Genomic DNA, 18,409 nt, shown 5'->3' with positions numbered 1-18,409 from the left:
CAGCATCACTGAAGTCGTCATCGTAGCACGCCGCCATGTTGAATTGTGGTAAGGAGCAGTTTAAGGTGCCTGGGTTGGCACCTTAAATGGCTCCCTTTACCTGAATTTTAAGTTGGGCTAAAGGGGACCGTTAAGGATAAGGTCTGTTTCTGAAACGCGTTAAGGAGCAGAAAAGTGAAGGGGCGCTAAAGATAAGGGCAAGTGTGGTTTGTGAATACGGGGGTAAGGCTACTGCAAGGGCATAAGCATTCACTTCACCTTGTCCTGACTGGTATGCCGTGCCACATGCCCATCGCAAGAGCTAATAGCGGGCTGGACACCGTCGGCCTCTGACACCGTCGGCCTCTGCATCCTATCGATGTGCGCCACGCTGAGGGCAGTCTGTACTCACCCATGGCCAGAAGGTGGGTCTTGAAAAGCGGAGCCGAGAGTGGAGAACTGAGCTCGGTTGCAAGGACACAGAGGGAAAAGCTGAGCAGCAACGGTCAGTCGTGAAGCGAGAAACCGTGGTTTGAAAGCCCGTGGCTCGTGTTGTCGAGCTCGAGCTCGGATGTGGCGTGCCTTGCTCGTCTTCTAATAGCAGGCCACATTACCGCTGAAAACGAAGAACTACTACAGATAGGCGGTGGTGAAAATATTTTGTTTTTAATATGGGTGACCACGCCGGTCCTCGAGGTATTGGGTGAGTTATCCGGCTTCAGTTATCCGGCGAGCCTGCGTTTTACCATTTGCTAATTCTTAAGCACCGATATTGAAAAATACCGACGCGAAGCATCATTTTATCAAAACAAATGATCAGGATATGTAATGTAGCTTGTCCATGTATTGAAGGTAAGATGGAAACAAAGAAGAATTGCACAGCTTTGCAAATGTAAGGTCAAACTTTTTGCAAAAAAAAAATGTCGGCGCACTTCTAGAACGAACAATAATGCGGCAGCAAAAAGAGAACAAAATGCAGAGGAACGCTTCTTGCTCATACTTTTTTCCCATACTCGATGTTACTTCTTTCGCTTTTTGAATGTTTCCTTTTTCCCATTCCATAACACTGTCCTTATTATTCCTGTTTTTAATCCGAAAGCGTTACTAGTTCCATTACGAGGAAAGCCGGCACCACTGTGTGCACTCGAAGATGATACAGAAACTCACAGCGGTGGCAGGAAAAATAAGGTGACGTCATCAAGAGCCCGTATGACAGACATAGCAAGCCGAGTAACGCCACTTCAGACAATTCTATACATGTCGTTCACGTATATACACTCGCAACTGGCTGACATTCTTGTGGCGCCAGTTTTCCCAACATTCGTACCAAAATTGTGACGCACCGTTTGTCGTACAGCGTTCCGGCCGCTGTCATTCAATGTCCCGTTGCATATCGCTTACATATCCTAGTCAAGTTGGAGGCTAGCTTGCGAGAGGGATTCGAACCGACGACATATAAGGCCTTAATTGTATGTCTCCCCAGCCTTTTGTATCAAAACTGTTATGTAACCGTACATAGTACAGGGCTCCAGGTAGTATCATACACGAATCTGTGTGTGCGGGCATCCTAATAACCAAATGTCTACGTCTTGCGTCCACAACATGCAAACTTGGCCAACCTCATCGCCATTCGGCGAGAAGATCCGAACATCTGCGGTCTAGTGGAAAAACAATACGCGAACACACATCCTGCACTTATATTCGAACTTTCTGAGCTCCTTCCGTGCTGCCTTTTTAAAGCAAAGCCACCCATCCTTTTTTGCATACGTAGAGTAGCATTTCGGCAGTTAAAACGTGATAGCTAGAACCTGGAGACAGCACTTCTCCTTTTCGATACATAATTCCATGATCATTCTTTCATGCACACCGTTGTCGCACCAAGGGTGTTGGTTTGAGAAAATTGAGGACGACTACTTGCATCATCCCCTCATGTAGGTATGTGCCATGTCTTAAGAGGAAAACGAAGAACAAGAAGAAGATATGGTGAAGAAGAAGAAGAAGAAGAGCAAGAAGAACGGCAGTTTCTGAGGCTCTCCACGCGGCTACGCCCTTTGCCTACAACTGTCTTTTCGGGATTCCCCTGCAAGCGTCAGCGATGGGTAAGATTGCCTCATCTTTACCCGCAAAGCGTATCGTTTAGCTCAGGGCTTATTTTGTTCTTGGACGTGCGAACGCTCATCGCAGGCAAAACGAAAGTTCTGCTGGCGGAAACTAGGAGCCATGGAGGCCCAGCCCTTTATTTCATTGTGTGTGGCATGCGCATAACAAAATGCTAAAGTGAAAAGCTTAGGGAATGCACGGTACGAAAATGGGTATTTTGTTTGAGGGTAGCCGCCTGACGTCGCATTCGTGCCAGGTCGTGCCGAAACACCCTACTGGAGATTCGATAGCGCACTGTATTATTAAGCAGGAAGCTTTCAGGGCTTTTAGCAGAGATATTTCGAGCTACTTTACAATGCAGGTGTAGATGAGTTGTTACTAATCACCGCCTAAGGTAAACATGCTTTTCAGAAAACAGCAAATCGTAACCTTTACTTTGGTCCCGTAGCTCTAGCTGAAGAGTTCATGATATCGCAGGCACAGCCGCAATAACTTTATACTGAAATTTGTGCACTTGAAAGAAAAAAGAGAGATTTGTGACATTGTAGACTTTGCGCTTGTTTTGCAGCTATTTTTCATGGAAGCAACTCCCCCTCCTAGAGCACCAAGTCTGAGACCAGAGTACCTTAACAGCAGTGCCAGTGGTAGGACAATACCACGTTTACCGCTAACACCGAATTTATTCTAACGCTAGCCCTCGACAGTAACATCATACCCAACAATAGACGATATGCGAAATTGCTTGGTGGTCTGGCAACACCGCGCCCACAACTTCCGGTTTCCATCTTGATTCGGGCGAGCTCGTCGAGCTGGTGCATCGTTTGCTATGCGTACATTCTTGATATCGGTATAGCTGTCATGAATCTTGCGTGTGAAATTTCAACAGGCAAGCTTCAGCTGCTGCGTTGTTTTCACTGCTGATCTTTTACCAAATGTAGGTACTTTCAGTAAGCGCCAACTTCCTCCTACCGCGTCCTGAGCTTCGCTTGAAGTCTGGCGTTGATGATAGCCGGAATCGGCACTGGGATGTGTGTTGGCAAGTCGAACTCTGCGCCACTGTCATTTTAATTCGCGCATTAAAGCCCCGGTTCAAGCATCCCGCATTATCACGGCTATTTCATTCCCAGGTGGACGCGATTTCATCTGGTGGGGTAGCGAGCGGTTATTTTGCTCTGAGTGCACAGACGTCTTGACAATCTTCTGTGACAGTGTGAACTTTCGTTCGCGCCGACGCCAGGAGCTTCGTGCATTGCAGTATATTCACACAGGACCCTCGACCAGCTGCGTAATGTGATTCCTTCAGTGCAATGTACAATGCACATCCGCGGTTTTCAACGTCACCGTTTCAGAACCCGGCGCCGGCTGGTTTTCGCCGCAATTCGTTGAAACCGAGTCTTGTTTAAGACGCAGTTGAAGCGAGTATTGCGATGTTGTCAGTCGATATTAACAAGAGTAAAGTGGGCACATATAATTCAAAATATTGTAAGCAAAGACGCAGTTTTTTTTTCAGATAAGCACTGAGCTACCGCGGCGGCTTGATTAGAGAAAGAGCGTACAGCTGTAGGTGCCTGCACGGACTCGATACGCTGGTCAAGCTGTGTATGCGGGGGTGAAATTCGCATGTTCGGTTGCATCCGACACTTAATTCGCTTCGTCCCAAACCTACACAAATTTCTTTGTTGCGAAGCAAGCTGTTGCGGCTTGCCACAACGATAATAAAATCTGATGGCCTGAAGCGTTTTCAGAACAATGTTGCACGTACTTTCTAGCTTGGAAATGCTTCCCGCCTTCACAATAAAGTAGCTATGTTTTGTTTTCAGACTTTCGCCGCCGGAGATATCGAATGTATAGGAATCATAAAAAAAAATAAAGCATTCGCATCTCAGTTTTTATACGTAGGATGTATTGCTTCACAAAGACGCCTTAACGCGCATAACATATGCGGGCGCGATCACGTACGACAATGTGTGGGATCCTGCAACAACCCCATGGTCCAGATAGATTGCTAGCCCTTCCAAAACTAATCGAACACGGGAAAAACTTAATTGAACGCGTAACAAAAGCAGTAATGTGCGTGTGGTTCTTCGAGTGCGCTTAGTGCGCCACGGCACGAGCAATCGAGGTTTTTAGATGGAGCGCACTGAGTGCCCATAGCCGCGATTTACCTGCACATTAATGAACGTGCTTCTTCGCGACTGGAATACACGCTCGAGGAACACAGGCGTAGGCTCGCTCAAAAAAATTACCTTCTCTATTACGTTGCTCAAGTATGCGTCTACATATATTCACGCCCAACCGGATAGTTAATAAATGCACTAAATCGTCTTCTAATTTTGATCAGAGGCAACAAAGGATGTGGTCCGTAACCTAATGTAAACGCAAATCACCTAGAAAGCTTTGTGAAAAATCAGCGCAGAAAGCGCAAGCTGTGCAGTGAATGGCTTGCTGACACACGAATACCTCACATGGCATTTGCTGTTACTAAAACGTTGGGACAGAGTAAAGAAAAAAATAGAAAAGCGAAAAGCTGGAACGCACCTAGTTCTGGCACGCATCGTAGTTACTTTGCATAGTGGACAGCATAGCGTAAGAGCGCATCGTCATTTCACTTTTCAAACGAAGCGCAGCCGTTTTAACCCAACGCAGGGCCGCGGTTTCGTTTTCTCTACCGTACCAACATGGAGGACTTAGTTCTCGGAGCGCCGAGAGATGGCGCTGCGCATTTCGCATATCGTCTATTCTGGACAAAAGAATTTTTGTGCGGCAAACCGTTTATGGACGCAGTTTTTTTTTAGATGATGCAAGATTTAACTATAAACGTTAATATGTCTGCAGATCACCCAACAGGAGTCGTATTTTTTTTTCTTAAATGTTTTGCTGTCGTCAAAGGCGTTCCCGATTGGTTTTCTATTTCAGAGTCAACTGTTCGATGATGGAAACACTTTAAAAGAAAGATTTTGCAACAAATCACAAGAATGGTTCATTACCTTCGATATTTCACGAAGAGTGTATTACAATTTCTCAGTTTTCAAAATTTTTTGTCTGAAAATGTTAAACATGATACATGGCTTTCTTTCTGTGCAAATTCAGAAGCTGTTGGGATTCATTTCTTTTAACTACTGCCATCTACTTCGAACGTAGCTACGACGTCTCTCACTTTTAGTGCGGTCAGAATGGCTTTAGAAATGGCCCTCCCAAGATACTGCATTCGAAAATTTTCCCAGTGTATTGAACAAACGAACAATAGGTGCGGCAGTCCTTAAAGTAGTTGGGTTAGGTATATTTTTTTCACATTTTTATTTATTATCTGCGGAGGTATCTACATATTTTATTGATGGCCATTTTGTTTTATCTCTCTAAAAGACCTCAAAAGGAAGTGAATTCTCGGGCATTGCTACATGATTTAAGCCTCGTTTAAGATTAATCGCAATCATAACAGTGACGCCAAAAAACTTAAACACACATCGCGCAAAAAGAGGATTCCTAATTCTCTGCACTACGGATATTTTATGACTTTCTGTAAACAGCACACCTGACAACTCAGAGTCTAAAGTTTAAAATGCTGCAAACGATATTTCGATCACTTTCATGAGCTATATGTTTACATGATGAGTGTATAAACAAATTAGGGAAACAGTTTACACAATGGTTCTCAGAAGATTGTCTATGCGCCGTCGCAGCCCTTAGTACTCGGCTAATCTGGGGGGAACCACTTGTAACAAGCACAAATAATTGCATTAAGTGATGACAAAGAAAGCAGTTGCATTCATACTTCCTTTAACATTTTTTGCAGCTGACAACCAATATCTGCTCACCGGGCAAGAGGTACCCTTGGAGTACGACCCCTATCTCGACACCTATGGTATGTAAACAGTTGCGTTGCCCAACTTTCTCGAGCGATGATCTTCCTAACGCGTGCCGTTCTTGTCCCCCCTCAGACTTTGGAAGCGCCGCGCAGATAACGGGTACTGCTAAAGGTGAGCCAAGAACGACCATAACCATCAGAGAAATTGATTATTGCCTGGTGCCGTGATTCTATTACGGCTTGTTACCAAAGGCGCCTAGTAGAGTTCATTTTTTTCCTTCATATGGTTATTGTAACTGCCAGCCGGACTCCGCGCAGGCCAGCGAAAAACATTCGCCACCGATGACCAATCTATATAAAGAAGGAAACAAATGAACTATGCTGTAAGCGGGATGGGGATCGAGCCGAATACCTTTGTATTCAATGATAACCGCTCAGAGCACTGATCCACGAGCACGTCAACGACAGTGTGCACTGAAAAGAGCTCGTGCTGATATTGGAGATCTCAGCGCTAAGAAGAAGGACAAAGAAAAGAGGACTACAGAACAGCGCCGGTCCTGTAGTCCTCTCTTCTTTGTCCTTCGTCTTAGCGCTGATTTTTGCAAGCAACATGTACCAACTAGCTCAACTCTCCGTTTTATTGGAGATCTCATGGCGCACGCCTTCGGGCAAAGCTGTTGGCAGAAAATTCGTTGCTAACAATGCGCTTAATAATACAATGCGTGGGAAAAAAAGCAGATATAGACAGCTTTCCCAAGAATCATATCAGGCTCATATCAAAGAGAATATGAAGTGGTTCACAATTAAATCGTAATCTGCGTTTTTTTTCTGTGTAAAATGTTGCTAGCTGTGAGATCAAACACTTTTTACCTTACACGAGAACGCGATGCAACAACTTAATAATTTAAGGCAGTAGTCGTGGGTGGAGTTTTCAAAAGTTTTGCCATTTTTTAACATGCTTAATAGATGCATAAAGATCGCTAGTTTCTAGAATGAAATTAGAATACTAAGTATAAATAACAGGAGCGGAAAGCAGCAGAGCACACGTCGTGCTACTTATTTCATTCCACTAGCTACAAATATATACAAGAAAGGAACGCAAGAAAAACAAGAAATAGCGAAGCCAGGAAAACCCAGCCTACCTTAAAATGCAATCATTGCAGACTGCATCATAAAAATAAACAAGTTCTACAGTATAATCAGTAGCTGTTCTTTCTGAGAAGCTGACAGCGTGCTTATATAGTGCTGGCTGACTTTTGAACAAATATAGTTTCTTCCTGTGTCCGTGTCTTCCTTACCTCTGTTGTAAAATTAAATATTACATGTGTATTACTCCCAACTTGGCGCGAATAATGTCCCTCTATTCTTAACTAGATCAAAGGCGCAGCGTCAGCAAACACTTCAAGTTTGATGATTGAAGTTGCATTTTACCCTGACAATAAGCTTTGTAAAATAGTGAAGCTTGGTTGCATAAAAACATGTCCTTTGGGTCCTGTTTAAAGCCACGTTACTCTTGCTGTTTCTCTGCAGAAGGTTCCACTTTGTAAGTACCAATTCTGCGTCTGTTTTTGAGCGCTGTTGGCGGATAACAGGGAGGGCAATACACCATTTGCTATATGTTAAGGAGCTTTATTAATCACAGCCACACCCAGACCAACAACGACACGCTCTCTATTTAGGGGGTGGCGGCATAGGACAGTACCCGTAGGTTGAAAGGTGGTGAGAGCCTTTAAACAACATATTCCTTGAGTATGCTCGGTGGATCTGCGACTGCCGCCTCAGTTAGTCTAGACTGATGTGGAGGACAGCCGACCAAATAAAATCCCTAAATTGACCACACATACAACGCAATTCTTTAATTTTACTAAGCTACAGCCTTAGCTACCGTTCAGCGGAGAAGCCGCTTTAGGTGTTCGCGTTGGCGTTTTGAGAAAATACCAATTTCTCGAGACGGTCGTGACGTCCCACGATGAGCTGTGAATGCAGATTATTAAAACCTGAATTAAATATTGATCGTAAGGCCGTAGAATTAATTATGTCTCGTTATTGATTGAAAATTACCTCAATTATTTGGGAATCCGGCTTGGTGCCAGGTCCAAAGTACAGAGACCAATTTATATCTGTTGTTAAAATGAATTAGGTGTTAGATAGGAACTGTTTAAATGAAATGCCACTCTGCAAGTGTCTGTCGCACCAACACCGCCGTAGTTTTAGACGCTACCCTTAGTCCATTGAGGCACCTTCTTTCGACTCGGTTTAACGAAGTCTTTTTGTGTCGTGTAATGCAATCATGTGGTCTAGTGTGCCGACTGATGTATGCAAGGTGTGTATGTGATTAGGAAGAGTTACTAAGAAGGAAAGGAGCAAGCAACGAATGAAGGTGTCGTGGCATAAATTCAAGGCGGATCTCAAGTGTCCTCGATTTTTTTCTTTGCCACTGGAAGGGGTGGGGAGCGGAGACGCAGGTTTTCTAGCCACAATACGACGGCAGGCAGCCTCACGTGATAAGAGCAAACAATCAAATCAAAAATTTATTTTCAACATTGATACAATGTTGATGGCTTCCGTGACAAAAAGCTGTGAGGACAGCTTGACTAGGTCAGGGAACCATTTTGGCAGCAGCGACTTCATATACACTTCAATAATTCAAATACAAATGAAATGTGCAACAGAATACATACATTGTCCTATTTACTAAGCACAATAGTTAAAATGCAAGTGAATGTTCTAATGGAATACACGGACTTCATTCATCAACTTAACTACGCCACAAAAGAACAATGTGCCCTACAATAAAACTACGCAAGAAACGAATAAAAATTAGTACCATAAAGCGTTTTACACGGAAACCTTAACTGTTACTCAGTTGCGCTTAACACTTTCTTTCAGAATAGATTCTATTAGTAATATTCCTTATGGGTAATATGAGTTTCAATGAAATGTTGCTGCGATAGCTTCGCCGAAAGACTAACCAGAAATCTGGCTCCCCCTAGTCACGTGGTCTCCAGAGCTTTAGCGGTTTTATGCTACAGATCAGGCTTAGCCGCGTCCTCCTTTCTGTCAAGGCATACAGCATACCTGGGAAACCATCTTTTTTTAGTTAAAGTCTTTTTAATAGGAGGAAAATTCCGGCTTGGTGCCAGGTCCAAAGTACAGAGACCAATTTATATCTGTTGTTAAAATGAATTAGGTGTTAGATAGGAACTGTTTAAATGAAATGCCACTCTGCAAGTGTCTGTCGCACCAACACCGCTACACTGACAGGCCAAAATTTTAAAGCGATGTCCTTTCATTCTCGAAACGATGACAGCGGGAGTGCGCTAAGAGACAATGCGAGCAAGGCCTCTCGGTTAATGCAGTACGTTCACTGAGTGCTCGCGGCTAAATTCTTTTATTTGAATTTGAATTAAAGTTTACTTCGGAACATATATACACAGCATGCTTGAAAAAACATCTGGATCCCTTGCTAAAAGCTCGTTGGGATGCGTGGAAAACATATCGAGTGAAACTAAGCGCAGGCATCAGAACAAACTATTTACAGTACAGTGGTGAGCAGCCTTGTCTAGAGCGCTCGGGCGGTGCACTTCCTTGCAAACAAATCCAGATTTTGTGGCAGCCTCTAGGGTCCAGCTGCAACGCTTGCACGGAAGTAGCGCCAGATAGCCTCGTAAACAAAGCAGGCACGAAAACTTTGCCCTGAAATGAGGGGCTGCTTTCTAATTTCGGTTTTTGTTACCAAGTGCGCACTGCTCAAGCGCTCTAGACAAGGCTGCTCACCACTGTACACATGATGAAGGCTCCTGCATTCAAATAGAAAGTTGAAATGTTCTTAACCAACGAATGTATAACTAAACAAATATGTATACTCATAAAAATACGAAGTATCTACACGATCCAGCCTACAAAGAAAAAAGAGACTGCCGAGAAAATACACGCTAATCACTCTGATCTGTAACATTTTTTAACAAGAGTAGAAAACTTCTGCTTTACTTCACATCAACGTAAGGGCATTCCACAGCTTCGTCCCACATGAGCTATTGTCCTTTCTCCGTAGACATTTTTCGTCTTTGGAAGAAGGAGATTTTCATGTCTGGCGTTACGGGTGCGATGTGATGGCAGAGTGAAAATGGATAAGTGTAATGGGTAATTGTCCACACGACATGCATGTACCGTCAGTAGAGTCCTGTCCCTCATGATCCAATCACAGGCTTATAAATGTGCGCCCAACAAAATATGCTGTCAAGTTATTTCACCAGAACGTATTTCGTCTCACGACTTGCGCATTCAGTGACAGCCCGACGACTTGGTCTTATGTGGCCTGCTGTCTCTTGGTGGCCGCTCTCAGCCTGGTCGTCATGGGTGCGATTGCTTTGACTTTCCGAGGTTAGTTCCCCGATGTTTTGTTTGTGAAAAAAGTTACTGTTTCTAACTTAGCAAGCCTCTAAGAGAGACCCCACTGATTGTAAATCGGTAGCGCTTTTTAGTGCGAACAGTTCATTAAGTTACCCCACATCGAGTCTACTGTCGGAGCAAGTAGTTCAAGTGGATAAAATCGTCCGACTGATTGCGACGCTCAGTGCAACTGAAAGCACCTTTCTTATCCTGCTTGAAAAAAAATAAATGAATGATCGACAAACTGGCAGTATTACTCTCTTTAACTGGAACAGCCATCTAATAGCAAGCAGGAGAGTTAGTCAATGAACTTAATGAAGAACTATTTTCCTTATAGTGAAGCATGTGCATTCTCATGTCCTGAAAAAACAGACAATTCTTCCAAATATAAGGTGAATACCACGATTTGATCTCTTTGTCACATAGTTATTGCCGATAACTTCATCTCCGCCCCGCCGCGGTGGCTCAGTGGTTACGGCGCTCGGCTGCTGACCCGAAAGACGCGGGATCGATCCCGGCCGCGGTGGCTGAATTTCTTGAAGGCGAAATTCTAGAGGCCCGTGTGCTGTGCGATGTCAGTGCACGTTAAAGAACCCCAGGTGGTCGAAATTTCCGGAGCCCTTCACTACGGCGTCTCTCATAGCCTCAGTCGCTTTGGGACGTTAAACCCCAACAAACCAAACCAAACCAACTTCATCTCCACGAAAAAACATACAATACAACACTACTTGACGTTAAGGACGTAGAACTAAATTGCCATTACATATATGACCTTGTAGTGCAATATACAAGAAAAACGCTGGTTTAAACTACATGCACAGGTGAAACATAAAAAGTAAGCCAAATTGCAAGTGATCGAAGATGAACGTTCTTTTCTTTTGCGAAGTGGAAAAGTTTAGAAAACTAGGATTCCGATTTTTGAATGTCATCTTAACACCACAGTTGATCTCTGTTCGTCTAAAGTGTTCCTAAATAGAGTAGTAAACTACGAGGAGTGATCCTGGCGATATCACTGCTTCACGTTTCATTCAATAAGCTCCAGAGGGGAAATTTTCAGAAACATGCATACTTCCGGCAATCTTCAGTTGATAAACACAGCCGTGGTGACCCACTGGCTTTGTCGTTGGGCTGCTGATCTGATATTCGTGGGTTCGAACCAGGCCACGGCTGTGGTATTCTGATGGATGTGAAATACAAAAATTCCTGTGCTCTGTAGTCAAAGCTCACATTAAATCAGCTTCAGTTGCCTAATGTATTTCCCGGAGTGCCGGGGAATATAATTCCCGGAACAGAATAAACGCTCTAAAAGTTTTCTGTGAGCCCATTCTGTGCGCCCACTGAAGGAGACATCTGAAAAGGAAAACTGATGCCGAGAGACAATGGCGATGTCCATCTTCAATCATTGAACTAATTTGAACTAAATAAGATTTCGGTTTGGTTTGGTTTGGTTTATGGGGTTTAACGTCCCAAAGCGACTAGGGCTATCAGAGACGCCGTAGTGGAGGGCTCCGGAAATTTCGACCACCTGGGGTTCTTTAACGTGCACAGACGTCGCACAGTACACGGGCCTCTAGAATTTCTCCTCCAAAGAAATTCAGCCTCCGCGGCCGGGATCGAACCCGCGTCTTTCGGGTCAGCAGCCGAGCACCATAACCACTGAGCCACCGCTGCGGCCAAATAATATTTCATGCCATGATTCTTAATAAAAAGGAAATTTGTATGGAAATATATGTGGCACACCAGTGAGACGAAAGAAGGAAAGAGAGACAGGCGTTCCGTATATTGCGAGCTTTTAAAATAGGGATAAAACTGAAAATTTCCATTCTATGCTGATTTCAAAGAACTCGGGAAAATGGCCGACGTTAAAGACCTGTTACGTTTTTCCTTTTTGTCTTTCCCTTTTAAGGCATCGACGACGACGGGGATGGCGGCGGCTCTACTGGTGACGAGCCCCTGGATGTGCTAGAAAGCAGCGGCCGGACTGGGCCCGTAATTGTAAATGACTCACCCTTCCAAGAATACTCTGCCGCGGGAAGGACACATCGCGAACATCGCTCTCATATTCAGCATGCGAATGCTCATTAGGGAATTGTTGAGCTGCTGTCAGTATTCTTGACGAAAACGCGACATAGACATTGTACACGGCTACCAATCTGTACCGTCGATATTAATGCCCATTTTCTAACGTCCAGCGTAGCCTAGGGCAAGGAAAGATGCTTGCCTCACCGAAAGACTGGGAAGGCCGGAGGCTAGAGTTCATACCGCTGAAAAGAGGACGGTAACCGAATTGTAGGGCTAGTGACTAGGCAAGAAGAAGGCGAAAGAAAGAATGTGCTGGCACTATTGTAATAATGGTTCAAAAGATACGCTGGTCCAAAAGTGGGAGATTAAATGTCTCCGCTTCTAAAATTTATCGGCCACGCAACACAGCTTCTCAATATATTCTGCAGTGGATGAATTTACTGCAGGGATCACCAGCGGCTCGTTCCCATTTATATGAATTCTTCATTTTTCCTTTATTCTGTGCTTTCCGGAGGCAGTATGAATTCTACAGATGCAGAAAGCTTCAGGGGCAACCCAAAAGACAGCCATCGTTTCAACGTACCTCACAGTAAAAATGACTTGCGCTATCATTTTCGTTTTCTTTTGTACTTACTGACGCCATTTCTACTCTTTCCCGTAGGTGATCCAAGACCGAATAACTACACCAGCCATCACTCCTCCCCGGACTTCACCGCAAACCCAAACGACGCCATTTGAAGCGAGTAAGTCGTGAAGAGTAAGAATGCTGTTTGCCCCAAGTTTTCGCACTATTCAAAATTTTTCACTGGTAAGAAAATTATTTGAAATAAAGTCTCGAGAAATATGTACGGACCACATGTAATATAGCATGTATTTTTTCCTTCGCACACTAGTTACGTTTCGTGCACTAGTTATGACTCCTATTTTTAACAGGCTTGCCGTTATTGTAGTTCCTTCTATTCAGCATGCTTATTAACTTGCTCGGCCTCAAAATGGATAAATACATAAGACTTTACCACATCGCCTGCTTTCCCATAGCTCTCTGCTTTCCCCTTTCATACTGTAACAAAAAGAGGTTAATCTTATTAAACAAAAACTTTAATCGACTCGAAACACCAAACAATTAAGCATCGCTACCAAGACATTGAAAAATCAGGCGTCCATGACTTTTTAAAGGCGGATCAGTTATGCAAGACTCCGTCGACATCCACTTCCAGTCGTTCACCACGGCGTCGTTTTTTTTTTTTTTTTTCATGTGGACGTCACGACTTTGAATCCTGTGGCCTAAAACAGAAATGTTATACTCTGAACAGGAAATTCCTCATTAATGAATTCGTCTTAAGTTCGCGAAGAGTAGCAAAAAGTAGAGCCTTTGATTTTTTTTTTCTAGAAGCAAAATTCACATTTATTTCAGTTCAGTGTCCCTTTATTAATGAATCATGTTCTGTCATAATTTTCTTGGTATAATTAACCCAAGCAGCACAGGCAATTCGCCCAATATTGAAAACTTCTCAGTTCTACAAAGGTCCTACAAAGGAAGCTCAGTCCTACAAAGGACCAATGTGAAACCATCTATTTGGAATATTGGGCCGATCACCTGTGCTGCTTGATACGGCTGGCTTCTTCAGACCCAACATGACTGTATTCGCTGTCTTCGTTGACATCGCTTTCCACCGCAACTGTGCGTGCAGCCACCGTGACTACAAAAACTGAGACAACAGCGACGACGGCGACGATTGCAACAACGACAATTGCGACAACGACAACTCCCGTCAGTCAGGTACCGCCACTGCTGTGCTCGGTCGGCCTCACGGCGGCGCTGCCGTCGCAATATCCTCCGGACGGCGTCTGCGACATCCTGATCTACACGCACGTGCGGATCGAGTCCAGCAAGCTTCTCGCTGTGGACACCGAGATCAGTTACGTGGCTTTCAGGAACGCCTGCAAGCTATACACCGACAGCACGTGCGGGCTGTCATTCGACGTCCGGTGGGTACCTTAAGCGAAAGTACAAAAGATAGTGCACCTGCGAAATTCATGGCTCAACGTCAGGAGAAATTAATTCGCACGAATTGGGCTTGCAACTGATTAAGGATTACCGCGTCTTTCATCTGCTCGCCTTACAAGAGTTCCTGCAGAAGGTTACTCTAAGAATACAAGGCCAAAATCGGAACGGTGCGTCGACACACGTGTGAACTATATGCACCACATTGACTTGAAAACAAGGATGTTATAGTGCTATGAGTGGAATCGTAACTTTACGTAGTGCTGCCACTGTCTGGGTCTGCTTGGACGAGTTGCTTTCGGAGAACTGCCTTCTCTTCTGCGTTCTTCGTTAGAAAAAACGCCTTAATCTCGAGTCCTTTGTGATGTCAGTGGATGGCAACGACTCTCTTGTAGTCGCAAATAATCCGGAGCCCTCCACTACGACCACTGTCATAGCCAACTCGTATATCAACACTTTAGACCCTACGTACTAACCTACTGGCCATGTTTTGTTTGTATTGTATCCGGGACTTTACTTTTTCGCTCCATATGATCTTGAACATTTAACAATGCGACATTTCATCCCAAGTGTTTCGTCATCGAATATTCTACTAGAAAGTTCTGCCATTCCTGAAAACTGAAGAATGTCACAGCTAAAGAATAATAACCGACAAAAAAAAACAGTTAAGTAGACCGACGGAATAGTGTAATTCAAGATCCCTTTTCACGCTCTTACTGCGCAAGTTCTCTTTCACCTTTCAAGGGTAGATCATAAGAGATAAGAACATAAAAATTCATCCTCAAATACAAGGATCCAAACAAAAAACTGTGGGCGTGGCGCCACCCGCGAACGTTTCAATGCACACCTGTTGGAAGGAAGTTGTCATAATGAGTTGGCCATCAACGAACACATGATGAACTTAAGAACCAACTGCAACGAAATACCATTTTTCCTTGAATGCGTATGATTGTGCTGTGTATATCATAGAACTAAGCATGAGAAATTTTCGTCCTGGTTAAAAAAATTTAGGATTTTTGTTGCTAACGTTTAAAGTGCTCTGTAGCAGACGACGCGTGCGCCTGGGGCAAGTTGCGATATGTCACGTGCGTATGGAAACCGAGTGGTCTCCACAAGCTGGATTTATTGGGACTAAATGGTTGACAGGCGACGTTGAGCGACAGGGTGGAGGCTAAAATACGGCTTGACAACGCCATCTTTAGTGCTATAAGCGTATTGTGAAAAATGAAATACAGCTCTCGACATCACCCACCAGCCGAATTTTTGAGAAGTCAACGCGGTGTCGACCAAATTAGTTTGCCATGGTTCCTGGAGGCTAGAATAGGCCCCCATTAACTTGAAAACGGTCAGTACTAAGTTGTTCTTGGTCTTTGACTAACAAGTTTGGATCGAGCTAAAAAAAATACATCTTCTTGGCAATAAATGAGTCTTATGCTGCCGGGTAAATATCAACATCGGGAAAAATATCAGAGCATCGATTTGCATCAAGAACAAAAATTTGTCAAATTTTTCCTTAGTCTCCATTGATTGATGCTAGCAGAGCGACAAGTAAGTGTGCACAACGTGCGCATCACGCGCCATGACGTTCCAGAGGAGAGCAGAAATTAAAATCTGTACTCAATACATTGGCATTTCATTCCATCCTTGTTTAGGTATCTAGAACCAAGGATGTTCGCCAATACGGATATTCGGGATCAGCTGACAGACGCGATGCGTACTGCACGGATCAACCACTACGCCATCATGAACATCTACCAGCAGAGAGATATTGCCAGAAATTTCTCGCGGGACGCGGCTTCCATTCTTAAGGCAAGTCCGTCTACTTCCCTCTATTTCTTGAATGATGTGGGTCGGGAGATCTGTACCGCACATTTGTTCTTTACGGCAGCTTGTTCTTGGCCCCCTGCTATGTTTTACTCGGTTATTAGCGCGTACGTCTCCTTATCAGAGATGATATCCAACTGAGCCTAAACCATAGAGGCGAACACCTTCTGCGCTATCTCTCTTCTTTACTTCAACCGCCTACGCCCTACCCTAGTTTTTTGTTAACCTTACCTCCGCATGTTTATAAATGTCATCTAGTTTGCACTGCTGTTTTTCTCATTGATTAGGGACTAATAACTACTGGTGTTCCTTCCTGGCACATTAGTTCAAATATTAGGAGCCTTAAAAATCGAAACGATGACTACGGTCTTTGTAAACGTTCTAGAGTCTGGACTTTCCTTTAAAATTGTGGTGGCAGACGTCATGCCTACTCTTGAACTATGCCGAAAGCAATAAAGATTGAAATAAATTTCCCTCCTTATTACCAGCAACCTTGAAATGAACCCATTCCCCTCTTTAGCCCATCTGAAAACAAGGCGCACAAAACATAACAGTTCTGCCTCACGGCGCCCGTATTAGGCTCGATCGGACGAATTTAAACTTTGCCTTCACTCTAGGAATATATCAGATTGAAATGGAACGTTCAAAATTGCTTACCAGTCAGTACGTTGTTCACTTTTCTAGTTAGAAGTTGTTTCAAAATTTGCTTACCATTTTTCGTCGGCTTTCTGCGTCTTGCTTTGACTCAAGGGTGCATAGTGTGTAAACTAGGCTAAATGTACGCTTTCCTTTGCAGGATTTTCGGTCTTTGCTGGGAAGCAACAGAGAAAACCACAAAGTTATTTTCGGTATTGGCTACTTCGACTACAACGAAGCGGACTCGGTGTCCTCGCTTTCATACCTCGCTGAGAACACTGCCACGTAAGTGTCGCAGAGAGAATATTGCTAATAAAATATTAATATTAGAACCGCACTGAATATTTGACACGGTATAACGCTATTCGTGTGGAAAGAACCCTTTGAGAGAGTAAAAGGAAGGCAATAACCAGGCGATAAAATTTGTTTGCCTGGTTTGGTTGGTTTGGTTTGGTTTATCGGGGTTTAACGTCCCAAAGCAACTGAGGCTATGAGAGACGCCGTAGTGAGGGGCTCCGGATATTTCGACCACCTGAGGTTCTTCAACGTGCACTGACACCGCACAGTACACGGGCCTCTAGAATTTCGCCTTCATCGAAATTCAACCGCCGCGGCCGGGATCGAACCCGTGTCTTTCGCCGTAAGATGAATTTGAAACACAACTATGTAGAGCCAAATGGCTATGCCAGTTAATTACATCGGTGCAGCGGTATCGTTTCCTAACCACTGAGCCACCGCAGCGGGTTTTTTGCCTGGTTTGTTATTCATGACAAAAAAAAAGTAGTATTGTGTAGGACCTACGTGCAAACTGTCTTCATTTTTCACTGCACTGATAGATAGCCTCAGTAAGCTCGCGCACCTCATTCAAGCTCAAGAATGCACAACACACAGATGGAAAACTCAAAAACACAATAGGAAACTAAAACTCAAACTGGCACAGCTTCAGACCCAAATAGAACACCACAGTACCACTCTTTGCAAAGCTAACTGGAATCAGATTTGTGACAATCTCCGCGGCAGTCTCTCCACAACCCGTGCCTGGCACCTCTTACGCCACATGCTAGACCCCACGAAATCTAAAACCCAGACACGCCTTAGCATTCGCCGCCTTACTCATAACCACAGGCAGGACACGAACGCCTTCCTCGCGCAGGTGAAATCAACATATACCACCCCAGGTGACCCTTGCAAGCACCCCGAGTACACGGGTCCACCTCAACCCCAGCTTGACGCCCCTATTACTGAGGCGGAATTTCGGACAGCCCTTTTGAATTTACGCAATACTGCACCCGGGGAAGATCAAATTACCAATGCTGCCATCCGAAATCTTGACGATGCCTCCATATCTCATCTAGTCACCCAATTTAACGAGTGCTGGAAGTCAGGTACACTCCCTGCCACCTGGAAGCATGGAAAAATCATATTTATTCCTAAACCCCACAAACCCATCAACATAGAGAATATCCGACCAATTTCTCTGACATCTTGTCTCGGCAAGGCATTCGAACACATAATTCTTGCCCGACTAACCACGTACATGGAAGACAACCACCTTTTTCCGCACAGCATGGTGGGCTTTCGTGCGCATCTATCAGCACAGGATTCCCTACTACAAATTACACATGACGTGCTTGATGACACGATCC

General features: G+C 44.2%; 1 protein-coding gene across 1 annotated transcript in view; it reads left to right on the top strand.

Moving 5' to 3' along the window:
- The first annotated feature begins 393 nt into the window (after positions 1 to 393).
- Positions 394 to 18,409, top strand: part of LOC149331885 (uncharacterized) — a 30,151-nt gene continuing 12,135 nt past the window's right edge. Inside the window, exons 1-7 of the mRNA XM_089557429.1 lie at positions 394 to 484; positions 5,873 to 5,941; positions 12,183 to 12,265; positions 12,960 to 13,041; positions 13,990 to 14,287; positions 15,956 to 16,112; positions 16,924 to 17,048. Of these exons, the coding sequence (XP_089413555.1) occupies positions 394 to 484; positions 5,873 to 5,941; positions 12,183 to 12,265; positions 12,960 to 13,041; positions 13,990 to 14,287; positions 15,956 to 16,112; positions 16,924 to 17,048 (905 nt within the window). The remainder of the gene's footprint in view (positions 485 to 5,872; positions 5,942 to 12,182; positions 12,266 to 12,959; positions 13,042 to 13,989; positions 14,288 to 15,955; positions 16,113 to 16,923; positions 17,049 to 18,409) is intronic.

Source organism: Amblyomma mixtum, chromosome 8 (genome assembly GCF_055824585.1).
Source record: "Amblyomma mixtum isolate Tamu chromosome 8, ASM5582458v1, whole genome shotgun sequence".
NCBI lineage: Eukaryota > Metazoa > Arthropoda > Arachnida > Ixodida > Ixodidae > Amblyomma > Amblyomma mixtum.
Note: the sequence above shows the minus strand (reverse complement) of the source record. Positions and strands in the feature narration are given on the sequence as shown.